The 15820-nt window shown below is 36.7% G+C and overlaps 1 protein-coding gene across 4 annotated transcripts in view; it reads left to right on the forward strand.

The window, feature by feature from the left end:
• Positions 1–15820, forward strand: part of LOC117242888 — a 137801-nt gene that overhangs the window by 115255 nt on the left and 6726 nt on the right. For all 4 annotated transcript variants that reach the window (XM_033509938.1, XM_033509939.1, XM_033509937.1 and 1 more), the window contains 5 exons: positions 447–571; positions 1638–1845; positions 4066–4180; positions 14659–14896; positions 15214–15600. In XM_033509938.1, coding sequence (XP_033365829.1) covers positions 447–571; positions 1638–1845; positions 4066–4180; positions 14659–14896; positions 15214–15600 — 1073 coding nt within the window. The remainder of the gene's footprint in view (positions 1–446; positions 572–1637; positions 1846–4065; positions 4181–14658; positions 14897–15213; positions 15601–15820) is intronic.

Here is a 15820-nt window from a genome sequence, read left to right on the forward strand (position 1 = left end):
TCCCGTAGAGATTTAATAGTCGAAATGATCGTTTCTTTTTTTTTTTTTTTTTTTTTTTTATGACAGAGAACAGATATTTGCTGGCATAATTCTACTATGCATACCTGGTTGAATACAAAAATATTTCGCCCGTTTACAAATTTAATTAGCAAACTATATTCGAACGTACGTACGCTGCGCTCAATTAAGCTTTTATAAACTTCGTTAACACTACGTTAAAATTGCAGATACATCGGAATATTGCGATGTATTTACCAAATTTATTTACCGAAAAATAATTCGAAATGATCGAACGTCGATGTAGAATTTTATACTTTTCACGTTCAACGTTGAAACAATGGAATATTGAAATTTCAGAATAGTGAAATATTTGCTCGTAGCGTGACATAGTTAAAAATTTCTGTTTCCGGTAATAGGAGTTTTAATAAGTTGGTTTTCTGTTGCAGAACTCTTTAGAAATGCAGCAGAGGCTGGCCCTCTGGACATCGTGAAGCTTCGCAAAGAGGACAAGCTGTTGAACATTTCGGCTAATTTGCCGGCGAACACACCCGACTCTCCCTATGTTCTTCAGGTAACGATCCAGCTATCTTACACAGCTGTCTCGGCCATTTCGACCCGATCCTACTTTTCCAAATCTTTTCTCTGCGTTTCTCGCTAAATTATGTAATTTGCCGTTTCTTCTTCTGGGTACTTTCCTTTTAACGTCGGGCGATGGTCGTTTAGAATCGAATTGAAAAACTTCTTTTCAATTGCAATGCTTCGACGAAAAATTCCTTCCTCCATTGTAACTTAATCAATGTTATTGGAAAAATGAATAATTTCAATTAATAAAACAACGTGGATTAGAAAAGTATTTCGAAAAATTGTAGTTTAATAAGAAATACGTTTTATGTTAATATTTAGTTTAAAAAGAAAGAGAGGAAACGAAGTTTGGTTCGTCGGAGCCTCTCAATTTCGATCCCTTTATTCGGGTCTCATTGTGTCGAAACGTTTTTATCGTTCCGTTCGAGAAGATACGGTGATCGGTGGATAGACAATTCGAGACTTAAAATTTCACGATTCCGCTGCTCTCAATTCGAGTCAATTCAAGCGAAATCTTCCCCAGATTCGACAAATTGTCTCATGGATGAGTTCATCGAGCACCACTTTATTCCGACCGACCCGCTAAAGTGCATTTATTACATTGCAATATCTCTATCGTGTTATGTCCCTCTTGACGTAGTATTTATTTCAATTAATATCGATCACGAACGATCATCAACTTTCACATGTTTAATCAAATAAATAGTAGAAATATTAAATATTACAAATGGGCAAACATTTATATATTTACTTACATATTGCAATAATCCTTTAAACGATTACTTATTAATATTTAAATGAAACAATTATTAACGGATTATTTTCAATATTCCTGTAAGCAGACCGAACAAATTTAATTCCCATCCATCTTCCCGTAAACGAGAAAAATAGCGACATCGATAAAAGAACGACAAGAATACAGTCCCTTCGAGACGACAATATATTTTATATCTAGATCGCAAGAAGAAAAGTTTCGTGTTATTACACGATAAACTCGATGTACAGTTGATGGAAGTTTGAATGCGGCTATAAAGAGTATATTTCCTGTTTTCAAGATCGTCGGAGCACATCCGGCCTCGTCTGGGGTGATCGAGGCGGAAGTGCTGTGGGCTCTCGAGAGACGTGTGGCGGCCTTGGAACAGCAACTTCGGGAGCACCAAGAAGCTCTGAACGCGTCGCCATCGTATGCTCTTCGCGAACTAAAGCGGCAGGTCGACAGTTTCAAGAACAAGTTGGAGCACAACGAACAACTCAGTTGGCTGAGTAAGTTTTACATTACACGAATATTCTTTCGTTCGTAAAAATGTACAGATTTTCGAAAAGATTTTCGGTCGTACTTTATAATATCGTACATTGCGTGTGAAATCAACGCTCGGGAGGTCAATTGAGATAAAACAATCCGTCAAGTCGCGGATATTATTATTATATTGTTATTATGTTTAATATCATCGAAATAAATATAATTGTTTGTATTCTTCTGAATTAAAAAAAAGACACGGACAATTTTTTTATTTTCTATGCTTAAGGAATGGCAAAAATTCAGTGTGTAATTCAAAAAGTTTTGAAATATCTGAAACGAAGCTGGCAATAAAAAGAAAATAGAATGACATAACTGAAAACATAAAAAGTTAACGTTCAAAAGTGATAGGATAGAGCAAAAATTCTACCATTTCTTGTATCAGAGAGACAGAGAAAGGGATAATCTTCTTAAAATGCTATTGAAAGCGTATTTTCAAAAGATGCCGAGCTTTCTACGCTCCTACCATTTTATTTATTTTATCTTCTACGATTTTTTCCTTTTCTCTTTGTCCAATCGACCATTGTTCGGTGCTTTCAAGCCAATATAAAATTGATCAGAAATTGAAATGGAATATCACGGAATAAAAGTGAATCATTCTCTCTTTTATGTATAATTTAATCTAGCCGATCGTGCCACGCAAACATCAGCCGCGCGCAAAATTGCACATCTGGCCAAAGTTGCGAACCGGAAAATAAAGGACGTAGCCGAAGTAAACAGCGGCGAATCGAAGCGTTTCGAAGCTTTTCGTTTTCAGCTCGTCCCTTCGCCGTTTTCTTCTTCTCCGTTTCTTCGTCCTCTTTGGCGAATCGTAAAATGTCAGAAGCGTTTTCCGCAACACGTCTTTCTCTCTTCTGTAGTAAAAGAAATAAAAATAGAGAAGAGAAGAGGGAAAAGGGAAGATAGAAAACTCGTTTCGAGGTGAAAAATCGTTGCTTTCTGCCTTGTTGAGTTTCCTTCGATTGTTCGATCTTTTCGCAACAATTGCCCTCGTTATTTATCGTAAATTTTTCTCCACGAAACGGATATCGTTGCAGGCGATCGTTTAGAAAAATTTCCGGCCATTTGCGCCCAATCGAAGAATCATTTTAACGCAACCGATTTGCCAGGGACGATGGATATACGCGCAGATAAACAGTACATCGCATCGGTCGAATACGCCTACCGCTGAATAAATATTTGCCCATGCAAGGAACCGTCGCAGCTATTCCTATCTTCAATTTCTAGCCAAACGCGTATATAGATACAAGGTTTCCCTATGACCAGGCTACCAACGAGCTTGGCCCCAAAATTTTCCCTTCTCCCTCTCTTGTTTCCCCTTTTCACGTTCTCATCTCCTCTCGTCTCCTTTTTCATTTGATTTTTGTCTCTTTCCTTCGTATTCGTTCCAATTATATGATCGAAAGATTTGTAATAAAAACGATGCCCGTCCATGCTTGTTTCTTTTTCTGGAAACGAAAGCAATACACTAGAGCCATTGAAATTTCTGTTTAACACATTTCAAATTTTGTTAGGAAAATATCCATTATACGAAGGGCTGAAAATTATAGCGGCGTAAATCAATCCGATCTAGTTTTCGTAAAGTAGCGTTCTGTATTTATTACAAAACATTCGTTATTCGTTATTTTCTCCTTATCGTGAAAACGTATCGCGACAGAGAATGAACTTATAATTAGCTATATAATATAAAAGCAAAGAGTTTAAAACACCAACTTAAATGCTAAAATAACTAAAATTAAATACTCGGTATCTTGATATACACCGCGGAATTTTCAGTCCGCGCAGCAGAACTTTCTTAATTTGCTCGCGATAAGATGATCCACAGGTTTCGCGTTTTCAGAAGCTTCCGAGTTCCCAATTCGCCGACACTGTGGAAGCTTTTATTCCCAGATTTCATCGACCAAGGCTATTTTCCTTTGTGCTTTCTCTTTCGTTTTCTCGCGAAACTCTGCGACTTCGATGAGTTTCTTTTTCGACGAGAGCAGGTACGACGTGAATCGAGTCGAATTAACGTCTGAATTCCAATCGAAGTAATTAGTCGAGTGACTTACAATAAGTGACGGCATGCGGAGCGTAAAATCGTCCTGAAATAGCGTTCCAATCAATCAGAAACGCGGTTGGCCCCGTTGGGGCTTATGGACGTCGAACGTTTTCCGGTTCAATCTCCAGACCGCTGTCACTTTCAGGTTTCTACAAACAGCTTCCAGAGCCTCTCTACGCGGATTCCTGCCGCAGATTGCAGTATCGTCGGAAGAGCGACAGCATGAAGCGGAAGGTGCGAGAGAAGTTCCTCAATATCTGGTGAGTCAATAGAAATTGCCGTTCTCTTTACGACTTATGCCTGGTGCATCTTCTTTCTTTGCCCCTTTACGACCGACTGTCCAATCTCTTTTGCTGTCTCGAGCCGCGATTTGATTCTGGACACCAAGGGGATAGGTGAAAGAACGATAAACTGCTCGATCGATTTCTACGCCAGCCGATATTTATGACGAAGAATCGTGAACATCGAAAGAAAAAGTTACATGGCATTCTCTATTTCGTTTTTCTTCCTTTTTTCTTTCTGTTTCTTTTTTCTTTTTTTTTCTTTTTTTTTTTTTTTTGACATTATGGGAGATTGATATCTAGGCCATCGTGCATAATCGAACTAACGTTATCTGTAGGAACTAAAAATAAGATAATTAAATGCCGCCGGTGATTATTAGCCATCTGACGAATTTTAATCTTCGCAAATTCTGGATTCGAATATCGGAATTTCTATCGTATATTACGAAACTTTGAATACCATGAATATTTATTAATAATAATTAATCCTTCGTACGCAAACCAGAGCCAAGCGATATCTCTTCTCTTGAATTTCTTACAGATCATTTTTTAACTCTTCTATCGATATTTATACTATGTTACACGATATTTAAAAATCAGATATTTGATAATTGTTTCAATAAAAATAGTAATTCGAAGTGAGGCCTTTTGTTTAGACTCAGTTTGGTTATGAAGGATTATTTATTATTTAGAGATATTTGTAGTATATTTCAGGGTTCGTTTCACACACGTATTTTTCTGCAATGAAATTTTTGTCACATACGATAAAAATTGCAAAACTCAAATTTAAAAGTTTCGAAGGTAGAAAAAGCTTCGAAAACATTGTAAAACTCGAAACCAGCGAGTCTGGAAAAATATTCCCTGCTATATTTGGCATATTTTTATAAAATTCGTGTTGTGCGTGTATCCTACGAGCATTCCAACGTGATATTAATTTAAATATTCCCGTAAAAATAATGTAAAAATACATTTTATAATCTTCGAAATCGTCCCGAAGCATCATCGAATCTTTCAAGCCTTAATTAAAATTCGCAAGTATCCATAAATAACTTAGCTGGATATATATATGGATGGATATCCATTCTATTTTTAATTCATCGCTACAATTGACGTCACTCTGATTCATTAAAACCATCACGTTCATTGAAACTTACCATTTCGACTAAACTAATTTAACATGAACTACCATTCAAACATGGACGGAATAAACAATTTAACAGAAATACGATTGTTTCAAAGTTCAACATCGGGTAAATAAATCGTCGTTTTATAAACATTCGTCTGTTTGAAACGTGGCATACGACAGGCCAAAAACGTCTGATCGCTTCGACGTTGGTGATTAATTTTCATCTCAAGGAGACGAGTTGTGCGTGACTCTCTGGATCTACTTGCGTAAATATCTACGATATATCTACTATCCGTCTGATCATATCGTGTCTATCCGGAGAGGATCGATCACGTGTAGATTAAATTGACAGTAGGAAATTAATCAAAAGATTAACCGTGAAGTGATCTAATTCTTTTCGCGTGCCATCGAAGAGAAGCGTGTGAATAGGTTAGCGGAGAAAGACGCTGCAAATATCGTGTTAAGTCAGGTGAAATTATAGTTAAGAGGAGTTTATACCGTACAAATGGCTTTTGACGTCTGAGTTACCTTTTTTAGGACAGAATGTTTCTCAACTCGTGAGAAACATTTTTTTTTTTATGATTGCTAGTAATAGAAATACATTTTATTCGCATATTTTGACACAGAATGCACGATACAATGAAATTTGTGGCTAAAGTTTTACTGATTTTGCCAAAAATAAGTATATTTATCATTTAATTAATTTAATAATCCATTGAAAGCTTAGAATTGTTCAAACTGTTGTATGTCGAACTTGATTGAATTTTGAAAATAATTGAATATGTTCAAATATCAATTTGAGTAAGTGTAACTCAATTAGTTAAATTTGTGCTTGAAATCAGAGAAATTAACTAGAACTAGTCATATAAAAAAATGTAAATTCGTAGAAATCAGATTCAATTGAGGATATTCGAAATTGAAAGGAACAGGTTCGAGAAATTAAAAGGAACAGATTCAAGAAATTAAGTGGAACAAATTACTCAAAATTTCGTTTCACAAAATTCCGTAAAATCTATCTTCTAAAGCAATTAAACGCCACTTCTCCGAGCAGTTAAATATCAAAATGTTCAATAGTCGGTCCAATCAGGTTCTACATATTATTTGTCAGGTTGATTCTCTATTACACTACAACAAAGTCATAAATCGAAATCGTTTGCAACAGAAAATTTGGAAGACTGCTGGAAAATATCGCATAGAAGAGCAGTTTCATGACGACAACAACGAGATTTTGATGAACCCTGTTGTTCGTCAATCGCGATCAAGTGCATTCAGGGGCATTCAGTTGAAATGGAGCATTATCACGTCACGTACGAGGCAACTATCAATAAACCTGTTCGGAAATTATTGAAATACTGGAGCAGTAATTGAATCGAAGTAGCAAACGAGGTACACTAACATTATTCGAAATAGAAAATTTAAGTAAAGTCAATATAAATTAATTAAAATAATAACACTAATGGATCGTAAAAGTTAATCGATCAAATTTGTATTCAAGAAAAAATTGACGAACCTGTGTTCGATGTAGTCTAACCAACAACGAACCTAATTAACTATAGTTAGAGATAAAGCTCGATAAATCAATATGGTACATCTCTGATCGTCATCAAATTTAATCTACCCTTGACAAATCGTGTTGCAAAACCAGCGTTTTTTTTTTAATCTTTGAAGTTGGACGATTTTACCATTTTTATTTTTGCGAGTGAAATTTAAATTTTGATCAAAATTGGTCCAAAAATAAATTTACACGATATTTCGACTATATTTTTTCAAAGTAATATTTGTTTATCCGTTTATTTTTTTACACAACACGGCAATTTGATTTTGTCGTCCTATGATCTTGTTGTATCTCTTTCGAGAACACTCTGCGACGATCGTAATTGATCTATTTAATTTCAATCAGTGGCGTTAGAAGGTGAACAACTTGGTTTACTCTGAATCCAGGTTTAAACTGTCCATTATGCTTTTAGATTTACGTTTTCAGAGAAACTGAAACTGAAACGGCTGATGTGTTCCGGTGTGTAGAAGTTTCAGTGGGAATTTGTTAAGTTATATTATTTATTATTTGCCGAAGTAATTGTTTATAGAAAGTAAAATATAGCATCTACTGCAAAAGTATAATTTTGTGAAATGATAAGTTTGAAGCATAGAAATCCAATAATTAAACGTTTCGTACAAAATTCCATATTTAATCGGATTTTAATTATAAACTTTAATAATCCCGTTATTTAAATGTTAATCAGTATCAGCTGTGATGCAGCGACGAGTAAACAAATCCGTCATACCGTTGAAAGGTAATTTATCACCCAAGATTTTTCAAAGGTAGTTTATATTCCGCAGTAGTATAAGTCAGCCAATAGGCAGACGCAGATATTCCGTTCATATACGCGTGTTGAGAACAAAACCCATTAAACTTTATGATATACACGAAGTGTCACGGTATATTTTTACAAGGGGGTAGCTGATACTTATATTCTTCGCATTAAAACTTTTTTAAAGTATAACAACTATGAAATAAAAATGGAACAATTTTTTTTTACCGTTGTTTCTGAAACAGATAACGAGTGACACAATAGTCTACGATGTAGCATTATTAACGCATAAATGTGACGATAATCGACGCGAGGCTAAAAGTACTATGTCTCTCAACGTTTTTGGACGTTTCGTGAAATATATCGATCCGTTTCAGGAAAGCATTAACCAATACGCTTTTTCGAGTCGAACGTATTTGTCTGCATGTTGCTCGGTACTATTTTTCGAGGACACTCCGTTCGTGACGAATATAGATTGCAACGAGAAAGTCATATAAAATAGTCACGACCGTGGGATAAATAAAAGTCGAGTTTCATTTGACACGCGTAAAATGTATGGACGCGGATATTCAGCTATGAACCGTTGCACCGGCAAGATCTTTCCAGCGGATTTACCACTATTCGAATTGTAGAAAAATTGCTCGAAAAGGGTGATTCATTTGCATTTGACCTGAAAATTTATTCGTTTCTCACCCGAGGATCTCTATATAAATGATTCATTGAGAAACAAATTCTAATTGTGTTAACATTATCCCTCGTGTTAAAAAAAAGCGAACGGATAAAAGAAACTGTCTCATAAATTTGTTCATACACTGTTAACAGTAGGAACGGTTATACCAAAGAAGATTATAAATCACTGGCGTTTCTATTTGAACGCGCGGCACACGCGAAGCAAGTTCGTAGCACGAAGTTCCATAATAAATCAAGTCGTCGCCCCGTCGCGTTAATGCTTCTCGTCGATCGTTGATAGTACGAGACTTTTATTTAAGAAGTCCGCGCGGAACGAAAAACTAAAGGGGCGGATGGGGTTGGCGCGGAATTATTTATTCATTTACCCACCGGACTTTATCGTGCTGATCGTTGCAGGATGTCATTCGCAGAAAGAGAGAGCGAGAGGGAGAGAGAGAGAGGGGGAGGAGGAGGAAAAGAAAGGAAGAGAGAGGGAGAAGGCACTTGAAGCATTGTGCGCGTAGAATTTTCAATGGCTCACGAAGGAAAGAAGGTGAAGGAGGAAGTCCTCGTGAATTCCGCATCCTCTGAATCACTGTGAAGTGGGATAAGAAGGAGAGAGAGAGAGAGAAATAGTGCAACGTTTACGTCTCGTGATTACGTAATGAGCGTTACGAGACGATTTATGTTTTTGATTAAGTTGCACCGAATGATACGGCGTTTAAATGATAGAGGAGGAGGAACCTTTCGAATTCTCGTTTTGCTTTTCTCAACATTGATCTTTATTCATCACCTTTTTGACACTCGTTATTTCAAGTTTTGCTATTTCCGAGCTGAAGTTTCCGATGAATTTAGCTTATTAATCTTGTAATTACCTCCCGAGTCATGATCATTCTGCGTGTTTACGCGTTGTTATTCCTTGCGCTTTTTATTTTGCATATACATAGCTTTATGAAATTTTAAGAATTCATGAAGGATACAAAAAAGGATAGTGAAACATCGAAGAAGGAAACGCTATACTGTTGATTTCACGTCCGTTGAATCATTGAACGAAACAAGGGAGAAGTAAGCGTAGAATATTCTGTGCACACTTTTACGTCATAGTATAACGAGCGTCATTGCATGATTTATCGTTCGTCCTCTTCCTTTCAATCACAAGTGATTTTACCATCATAGGTGAACAATTATCGAAACTTGATTAATGGATCAGGAGAAATCAAACTTGACATGTGACGTGAGAATTTATAGACAAAGTTTTTCCATTCAATTATATTGTTATCGCTTATTTCGATAGAATGAAAAGGAATATTCTTATTGAAGTAGACGGAAATAATTGAACAATATTTTCTAGTTCGTTTAAATGAAAAAAGTAAATTGAATTGGAACAAATAGAAATTGGTATATACTTCGCTGAAAATTAGTTGGAAAATTCAACTTCATCGCGTGTACGGTGTGTTTCAAGAACAATTGTGAAAATCCAAAAATATTAGTCTCTTTGGGAACATATACCGAAACCTCTTCAGGTTGATACTGAAACTCGCTCGACCGTTTGGAGTGTTCAAAAATCTGGCCACGTTAACAAGAGCATGGCTTTGATGCAGCCAGTATGGTTTAGCTTTAGGTCTCACAAAGCGAACAGTGTTCGTATCGAATTGCGAATGAATAGAGAGAAAATATTAAAAACCGATTATCTTCAAATTTTCTGATTTTCTTCTCTTTTTACTTTTTAATAAATTTTATTGGAATTTAAATATGTTCGCGCAATTTCATCCGCGAGCTTTTTCCAAATAAAAGCTTGTTACAAAGGAGACTGTTCAATTACATTCGTTTCTTCCAGAGAAACGATCTCGGTTTCAAGCACAAACAGTTTTCGAACAAACATTTATACATAAATGTATACTCAGGAGTCCATTAGCTCGGGTCAATAGCTCGTGTTTTCCAAAAACAGACTGAAATTGAAGCTTTGTTTTTCTCTATTTAACGCGAGAATGTCCTTTCATGAAATTAATTTGCTGGGACATGAATTTAACAATGAATTTAATCGACATTGCGGTATTTTAAAAAAACGAAAGGTAAACTCAAACTATCCGGAAAATCAAATACTTCATTTATAAAGTCGTAATTACTTCCATGTCAGTATTAATTAAAACCTTGACGATATGTATAAAATTGTTTTCTATTGAGTTAACGAAGCGAGCCGTCCAGCTGAAACATCGAGTTTCAACGCGATTGAAACGCGTTTCAGCACTGAACGTAATTCGCTATTGGAGTTAGAGGAATTTTGGTGGCTCGTGTTGGAATTTAGAATTGGGTATCGCGTATTCGAAATTTAACGATAGTCTTTTCTTACCTTCCTTTTCTTCTTTTGAAGAAAAAGGATGTATGGTAATCGGTGATATCGGAATTTAATTCAACAGATTTATTACTCTAGCGTAATTGAGAGCTACCATGAAAGTTTCAAGTTGAGGAGAATGTGGAAGTGTTATAGGAAATTGATCAGACTTCGGTGTAATTAATATTATATCGACCTGTTATAAATGAATATTACATCGGAACGTTATAGGAAAACAGCGATTGCGTTGGCTTTCTAACGATACAATGAAACACATAACTTATCAAGATATATGACCAGTGAATATTCTATAAAGTATCTCGCGTTTGTAATCATCTTGAGAAATTTAATTAAAATTTTTAATGAATATGGTATAATCAACGATGAATGGTATAAAAAAAATGTAAGAATTTTTCTAATATAAAATATTAGAAAAAGAATCGTTTCTAAGTAAAATACGCTACTTTCCGTTCTAAGGATCACATTCCATTACGCGTTCTCATCAAAGCAGTAATAGCACTGACTAATCTTTACTGTTTACACGATCGATAAATTTCTGTAAGAAGCCGATAGATTGCCGCGAGTACATATTAAATTGCATTCAATTTGTACAGCGTGTAATAAAGTACGAACGGGTGAACGTAGACAGCAAAGCTTACCAATTTGCGTGGTCTGCATGTCTCAAATGCCAGTTACGTTTGCGAGTAGTTCTAATAACTAAGAAACTTCGATATTCCTGCCAGACGTTTAAATGTCAAGTTATAAATATAAAAGGCTGCCGTTTCCGAGCATAATGCCGAAGTCGATATGCAACCGCAGCTAGTGAACTCATAACAATTATGTTATTAGTCAGGGAGGAAAGTCATTCGAATGGAATTAGTATCGATAACGAAGTTTCTTTGAATCGAAAGCGTGATAAAAGCGAAGTATCGTGTGATTCGAGCAAACAACGCTCGTGGAGATTATTGGAAGCAAAAGGGCTCGACGGTGGAAGAAATTAATTGCCCACTAAATTGACCGTATCGATAAACAATTAAATCCTTTACTGTCACTCTTTACTTACATTTCAATTTTTAGCTCTTAACGCGTCTTTCATTTTGTTATATACAATATCGTAACTTTGTTTCTCGCACTTCTGTTTTTAACATGAAAGCGTTTTAATATGGATTCTCCATATTGTGATTTTCTTATATGATAGTATCGGGACACGTTTCATTAAAATGCATTGTTCTGCGTCCCGTTCTTTATGCATTCATCCTGCGAAGATCTCGCGATGCAGCGCAACACGTTCGACATCGTTTCGTGAGCGATTAAGCGCACAACCCGTGGGATCTTCGTCAAGATTACGCCGAATTACGTGGGTAAATTGAATTTCGAGACGGATCGTACAACTCTGCCTGTTGGGAATTCATGTTCGACGCTTGAAACAACCGAGACACCGCCCGGACTCCAGTGCTGTTTTATTCCTGATTTTCGAAACGAGAGATCTATCTGTCTGTAAACGTTTTCAGATCGATTTTACTCGGATGATTTACCTTTAAAGTATAAACGCGCTTGTAATTCATGTGCGAGAAAACGGTGGAATAAAGTTCGACAATAATAACGCGCTTCTATTACCATTTCGCATAACCAGTCATGCGTTCCTCGTGCTTTGTTTCGTGATGTTTTATTCTCCTGTTTTTTTCCTCGTGGCAATTCGATTTCTTTTGTGAAATGCACCGAGACTGGAAAAAAACCGATTCAGGATTTTTCGCAGAGGAGGAACTCGGCATGCGAAGCACAGAGTTTTGATTATCGTTTTGCAAAAGCTCTGTTTTTCACGGAAAAAAACACTGCACATAAAAAACGAACGTCAATCGATTCCCGCACGGAAACAAGGCAAATAAACCGCAGCAAACATGCCGGATGTACGAAACGTCGAACGAGACGTAACAAATGCTGCGCAAATCGCTGTTCGCGGAAACCGCATGAAAATATCGCGAACCGTTCCGACAACTAAGATTATTAATTGATTGCAAACATTGAAAATGTTTTTCGTCGACTTATTCGGTTTGAACGGATGGATGGATGGCCCGTGACAGTAGCAAGCTCCGTAGTGTTACCGCAAAATGCCATTAAGCTACCGTTATCTCTCTAATGACCTACTATTGCTGGGTTATAATAGGGAGCGTCACAAAGCGAACATTATCCCGTACCACGATTTGATGCGCGAGCTAAATGCGGATTGCCAATTAGCGGTCTTCGCTACACGTGCTTCTGCTTAATCTCCTTGATCGTGCCTCGATCTCGACACATCAACTCCTACGTAACGTCGAGTAATTGTATTTGACCTGATTGGAATTCGTGAAATCTTAAGTAGAACATTTCCAGTTAATGAAATCTATTGGATTCGCTGTTCATTCACTTGTTCGTTCGCGGCGGTTGGATTTCGAACAAAAGTCTTTGTCTTGGGAAAGGAAATATGGTAAATTAAAATAACGAATGTCGGGTAATAATTTTATTTTTCATTCTTTGAAGCATTCTAATTGTCATAGTAGTCGTGAGATTTAATAATTTAATAACAAATTGAACGCTAATTATTTCTGAGAATCTACTTTCCTCCCTGGCAATTTTCTTCGCGCGATATTACGTTGCTAACAAAAGTAACGCTAAAGTCTCGTGACAGCTAATCAGCGGAACGTCGACATAATGCAGCGTCATGATCGCTTGTTTAGCATCATGTGGTTTCCCTGACGACGAGAACAAGCGAGAAATGCCCAAAGGGCTTACGCTTCGCTTGGACAGCGCTGGTAGAAGTATCAGTCCGTCCCATAAATTCATACTGCTCGTTATACCGATATTTGAACGAATGTTTGAAACGTATGTACATTTCAATGGTATAAAAGAACGTAATCATCTTGTGGTTTCACAATTCTCTCCAATCTTTCTCTCAATGTTTGTAAGATTCCATTGAAATAGTTTTCTTGTCGTTAACGTTATTAAATCATTTATATTATATTGATAACCTGTAACCGTGTACGAAAGAGCTAATATATTTTCATTCAATTAATAATCGTTTCGATATAGAATTAAAGTTTCGCAGAACATAACAATAGTTTTCGCTCTTCGTATGTCGAATCTTTTATCATTTATATATATATGTTATTCAAACGAATATTTTGCCAGCAAATACAGTACTATCAATATTTGTCGAACGACACAATCACTCTTCTATCATTTACACGATCGGTCGACCATTTTTTAGAAGGAAAAAATACCATTGCGAGTACAATAAATGTTTACTTGATATTTGAAGGTACGGACACGTGGTGTATAGTATGTTTATCGTGATTAGCCGCGTGTGCTGTTTGGCACGTTACACTGGCAAATCGATACATCCCTAATGCAATTCCAATCCGTCGTAGGTCGGGCTTCATGTTGATTTAGTTCAATAAGCGGGTAACACATTATTGCGCAAAATACTGCATACCAGGCAACGGTGGTACTTCGACGAAATTACATACTAATCCGATTAATTTTATCCGGATGATGAGGAAGAGGGGATGATGTTCGCGATCTTAAAGAGACTCGATACTTTGAAAGGGAACTGGAGCCTCCGTTTTTTCCTCGAAGCAGAACCGTGCTCTGGAAGTTTGCATCTCGATTTGTGGCTCTTCTCTGATGTAGAAGCATGTAATTATATGGAAATTGCTATTGCAAGCAAAGACACGGGATACGAAAGAAAAGAAACGTACAAAATGCACCCCTTTCGAATATAAAAGTAACTGTTCTTCTCGTGATTCTAAGATAGCTGGCTTGATTCTGCCGTCTAATTCTGTGACGTCTTACTCCAGTTATCTTATCATCGTATCGTGAATTTGTAAATTTCCTAAAAACGCACATGGACGTTCACGGTCTAATCATAAAAGTTCCAAATCTGAGGGCACTAGCAATTCGGTTAAACGATAGAAATTAATCCATTGTCTATTTGTCTAAATAGAATTTCGATGCTACGAAGTTAATGTCTGTGATTGTGTTACAGCGACGTTTCAGTATCGTCGAACGTTCGGGAGTGGCTACACTCACCAGCATTCGATGCACGGCAATGGGAAGACGAAGAGCTTCTATTGATGCTGCAGACGATGTTCGTCGAGCTGGACCTACCTCAAAAGTTTAACATTCCTTTACCAATCCTGAGGAACTTCCTCTACGAAGTTTATAACAACTATAACGAAGTGCCGTTTCATAACTTTAGGCATTGCTTCTGCGTGGCGCAAATGGCAAGTGCACGATCTACACGCCTGCCGCGTTAAAACACAACGCGTGGGTTTTTCCATCTATGTAATTTCTACGCGTTTCGTTTTTACGAATGGCTTACGCGCAATCTTCTCACAGAGCGAATATACGTAAACATAATAAATATAGGAAATACTCGAATGGCGTAGATGTTAGTAAAATTTAGAGCAATTAACTCATAACGTATACTTAAATATGCTCTTAAATATGCAAAGAAACGCGATTAAAATGATACGATGAAAATAAAATAAGTATATACATATAATCGTATTTCGTTTTAACCAATGTTCTGTTTACGCAGATGTACGCAATAGCCTGGACAGTGGATCTTCCGTCACGAATCGGCGATCTGGAGGTTTTTATATTAATTGTCTCCTGCATCTGCCACGATCTAGATCATCCAGGATACAACAACATTTATCAAATAAATGCCCGTACCGAGTTGGCTCTGCGTTACAACGATATCTCACCTCTGGAGAACCATCATTGCTCCGTAGCTTTTCGTGTTTTAGAAGCACCGGAATGTAACATATTAGCGTCGCTGGACAATGCGACATATCGAGTCGTACGCGAAGGGATCATCAGGTGTATTCTTGCAACGGACATGGCCAGGCACAACGAGATCCTCGGTCAATTCACGGACATCATCCCGGAATTCGATTACTCCAGCAAGGCTCATATTAATTTGGTAAGTTTTTACGTTTCAATTTGTCATATTATTTCATAATTATTTTGTCTACGTACGATTACGATATAAACGCACGAAGTGAAACAATAGTTTGTGTCAAATACAAAAATCTACGATAAATTCATCATTCGGTAATTCAATAATTAAAGTTCGCTGTAGCGACTACTTTCAGAAAATTAGATTTAAAGATTCAGATTAAGGCAAAGTTAAATATCTGTGA

This window comes from Bombus vosnesenskii, unplaced genomic scaffold (genome assembly GCF_011952255.1).
Source record: "Bombus vosnesenskii isolate JDL3184/JDL3185 unplaced genomic scaffold, Bvos_JDL3184-5_v1.1 scf7180000016279, whole genome shotgun sequence".
NCBI classification, from domain to species: domain Eukaryota; kingdom Metazoa; phylum Arthropoda; class Insecta; order Hymenoptera; family Apidae; genus Bombus; species Bombus vosnesenskii.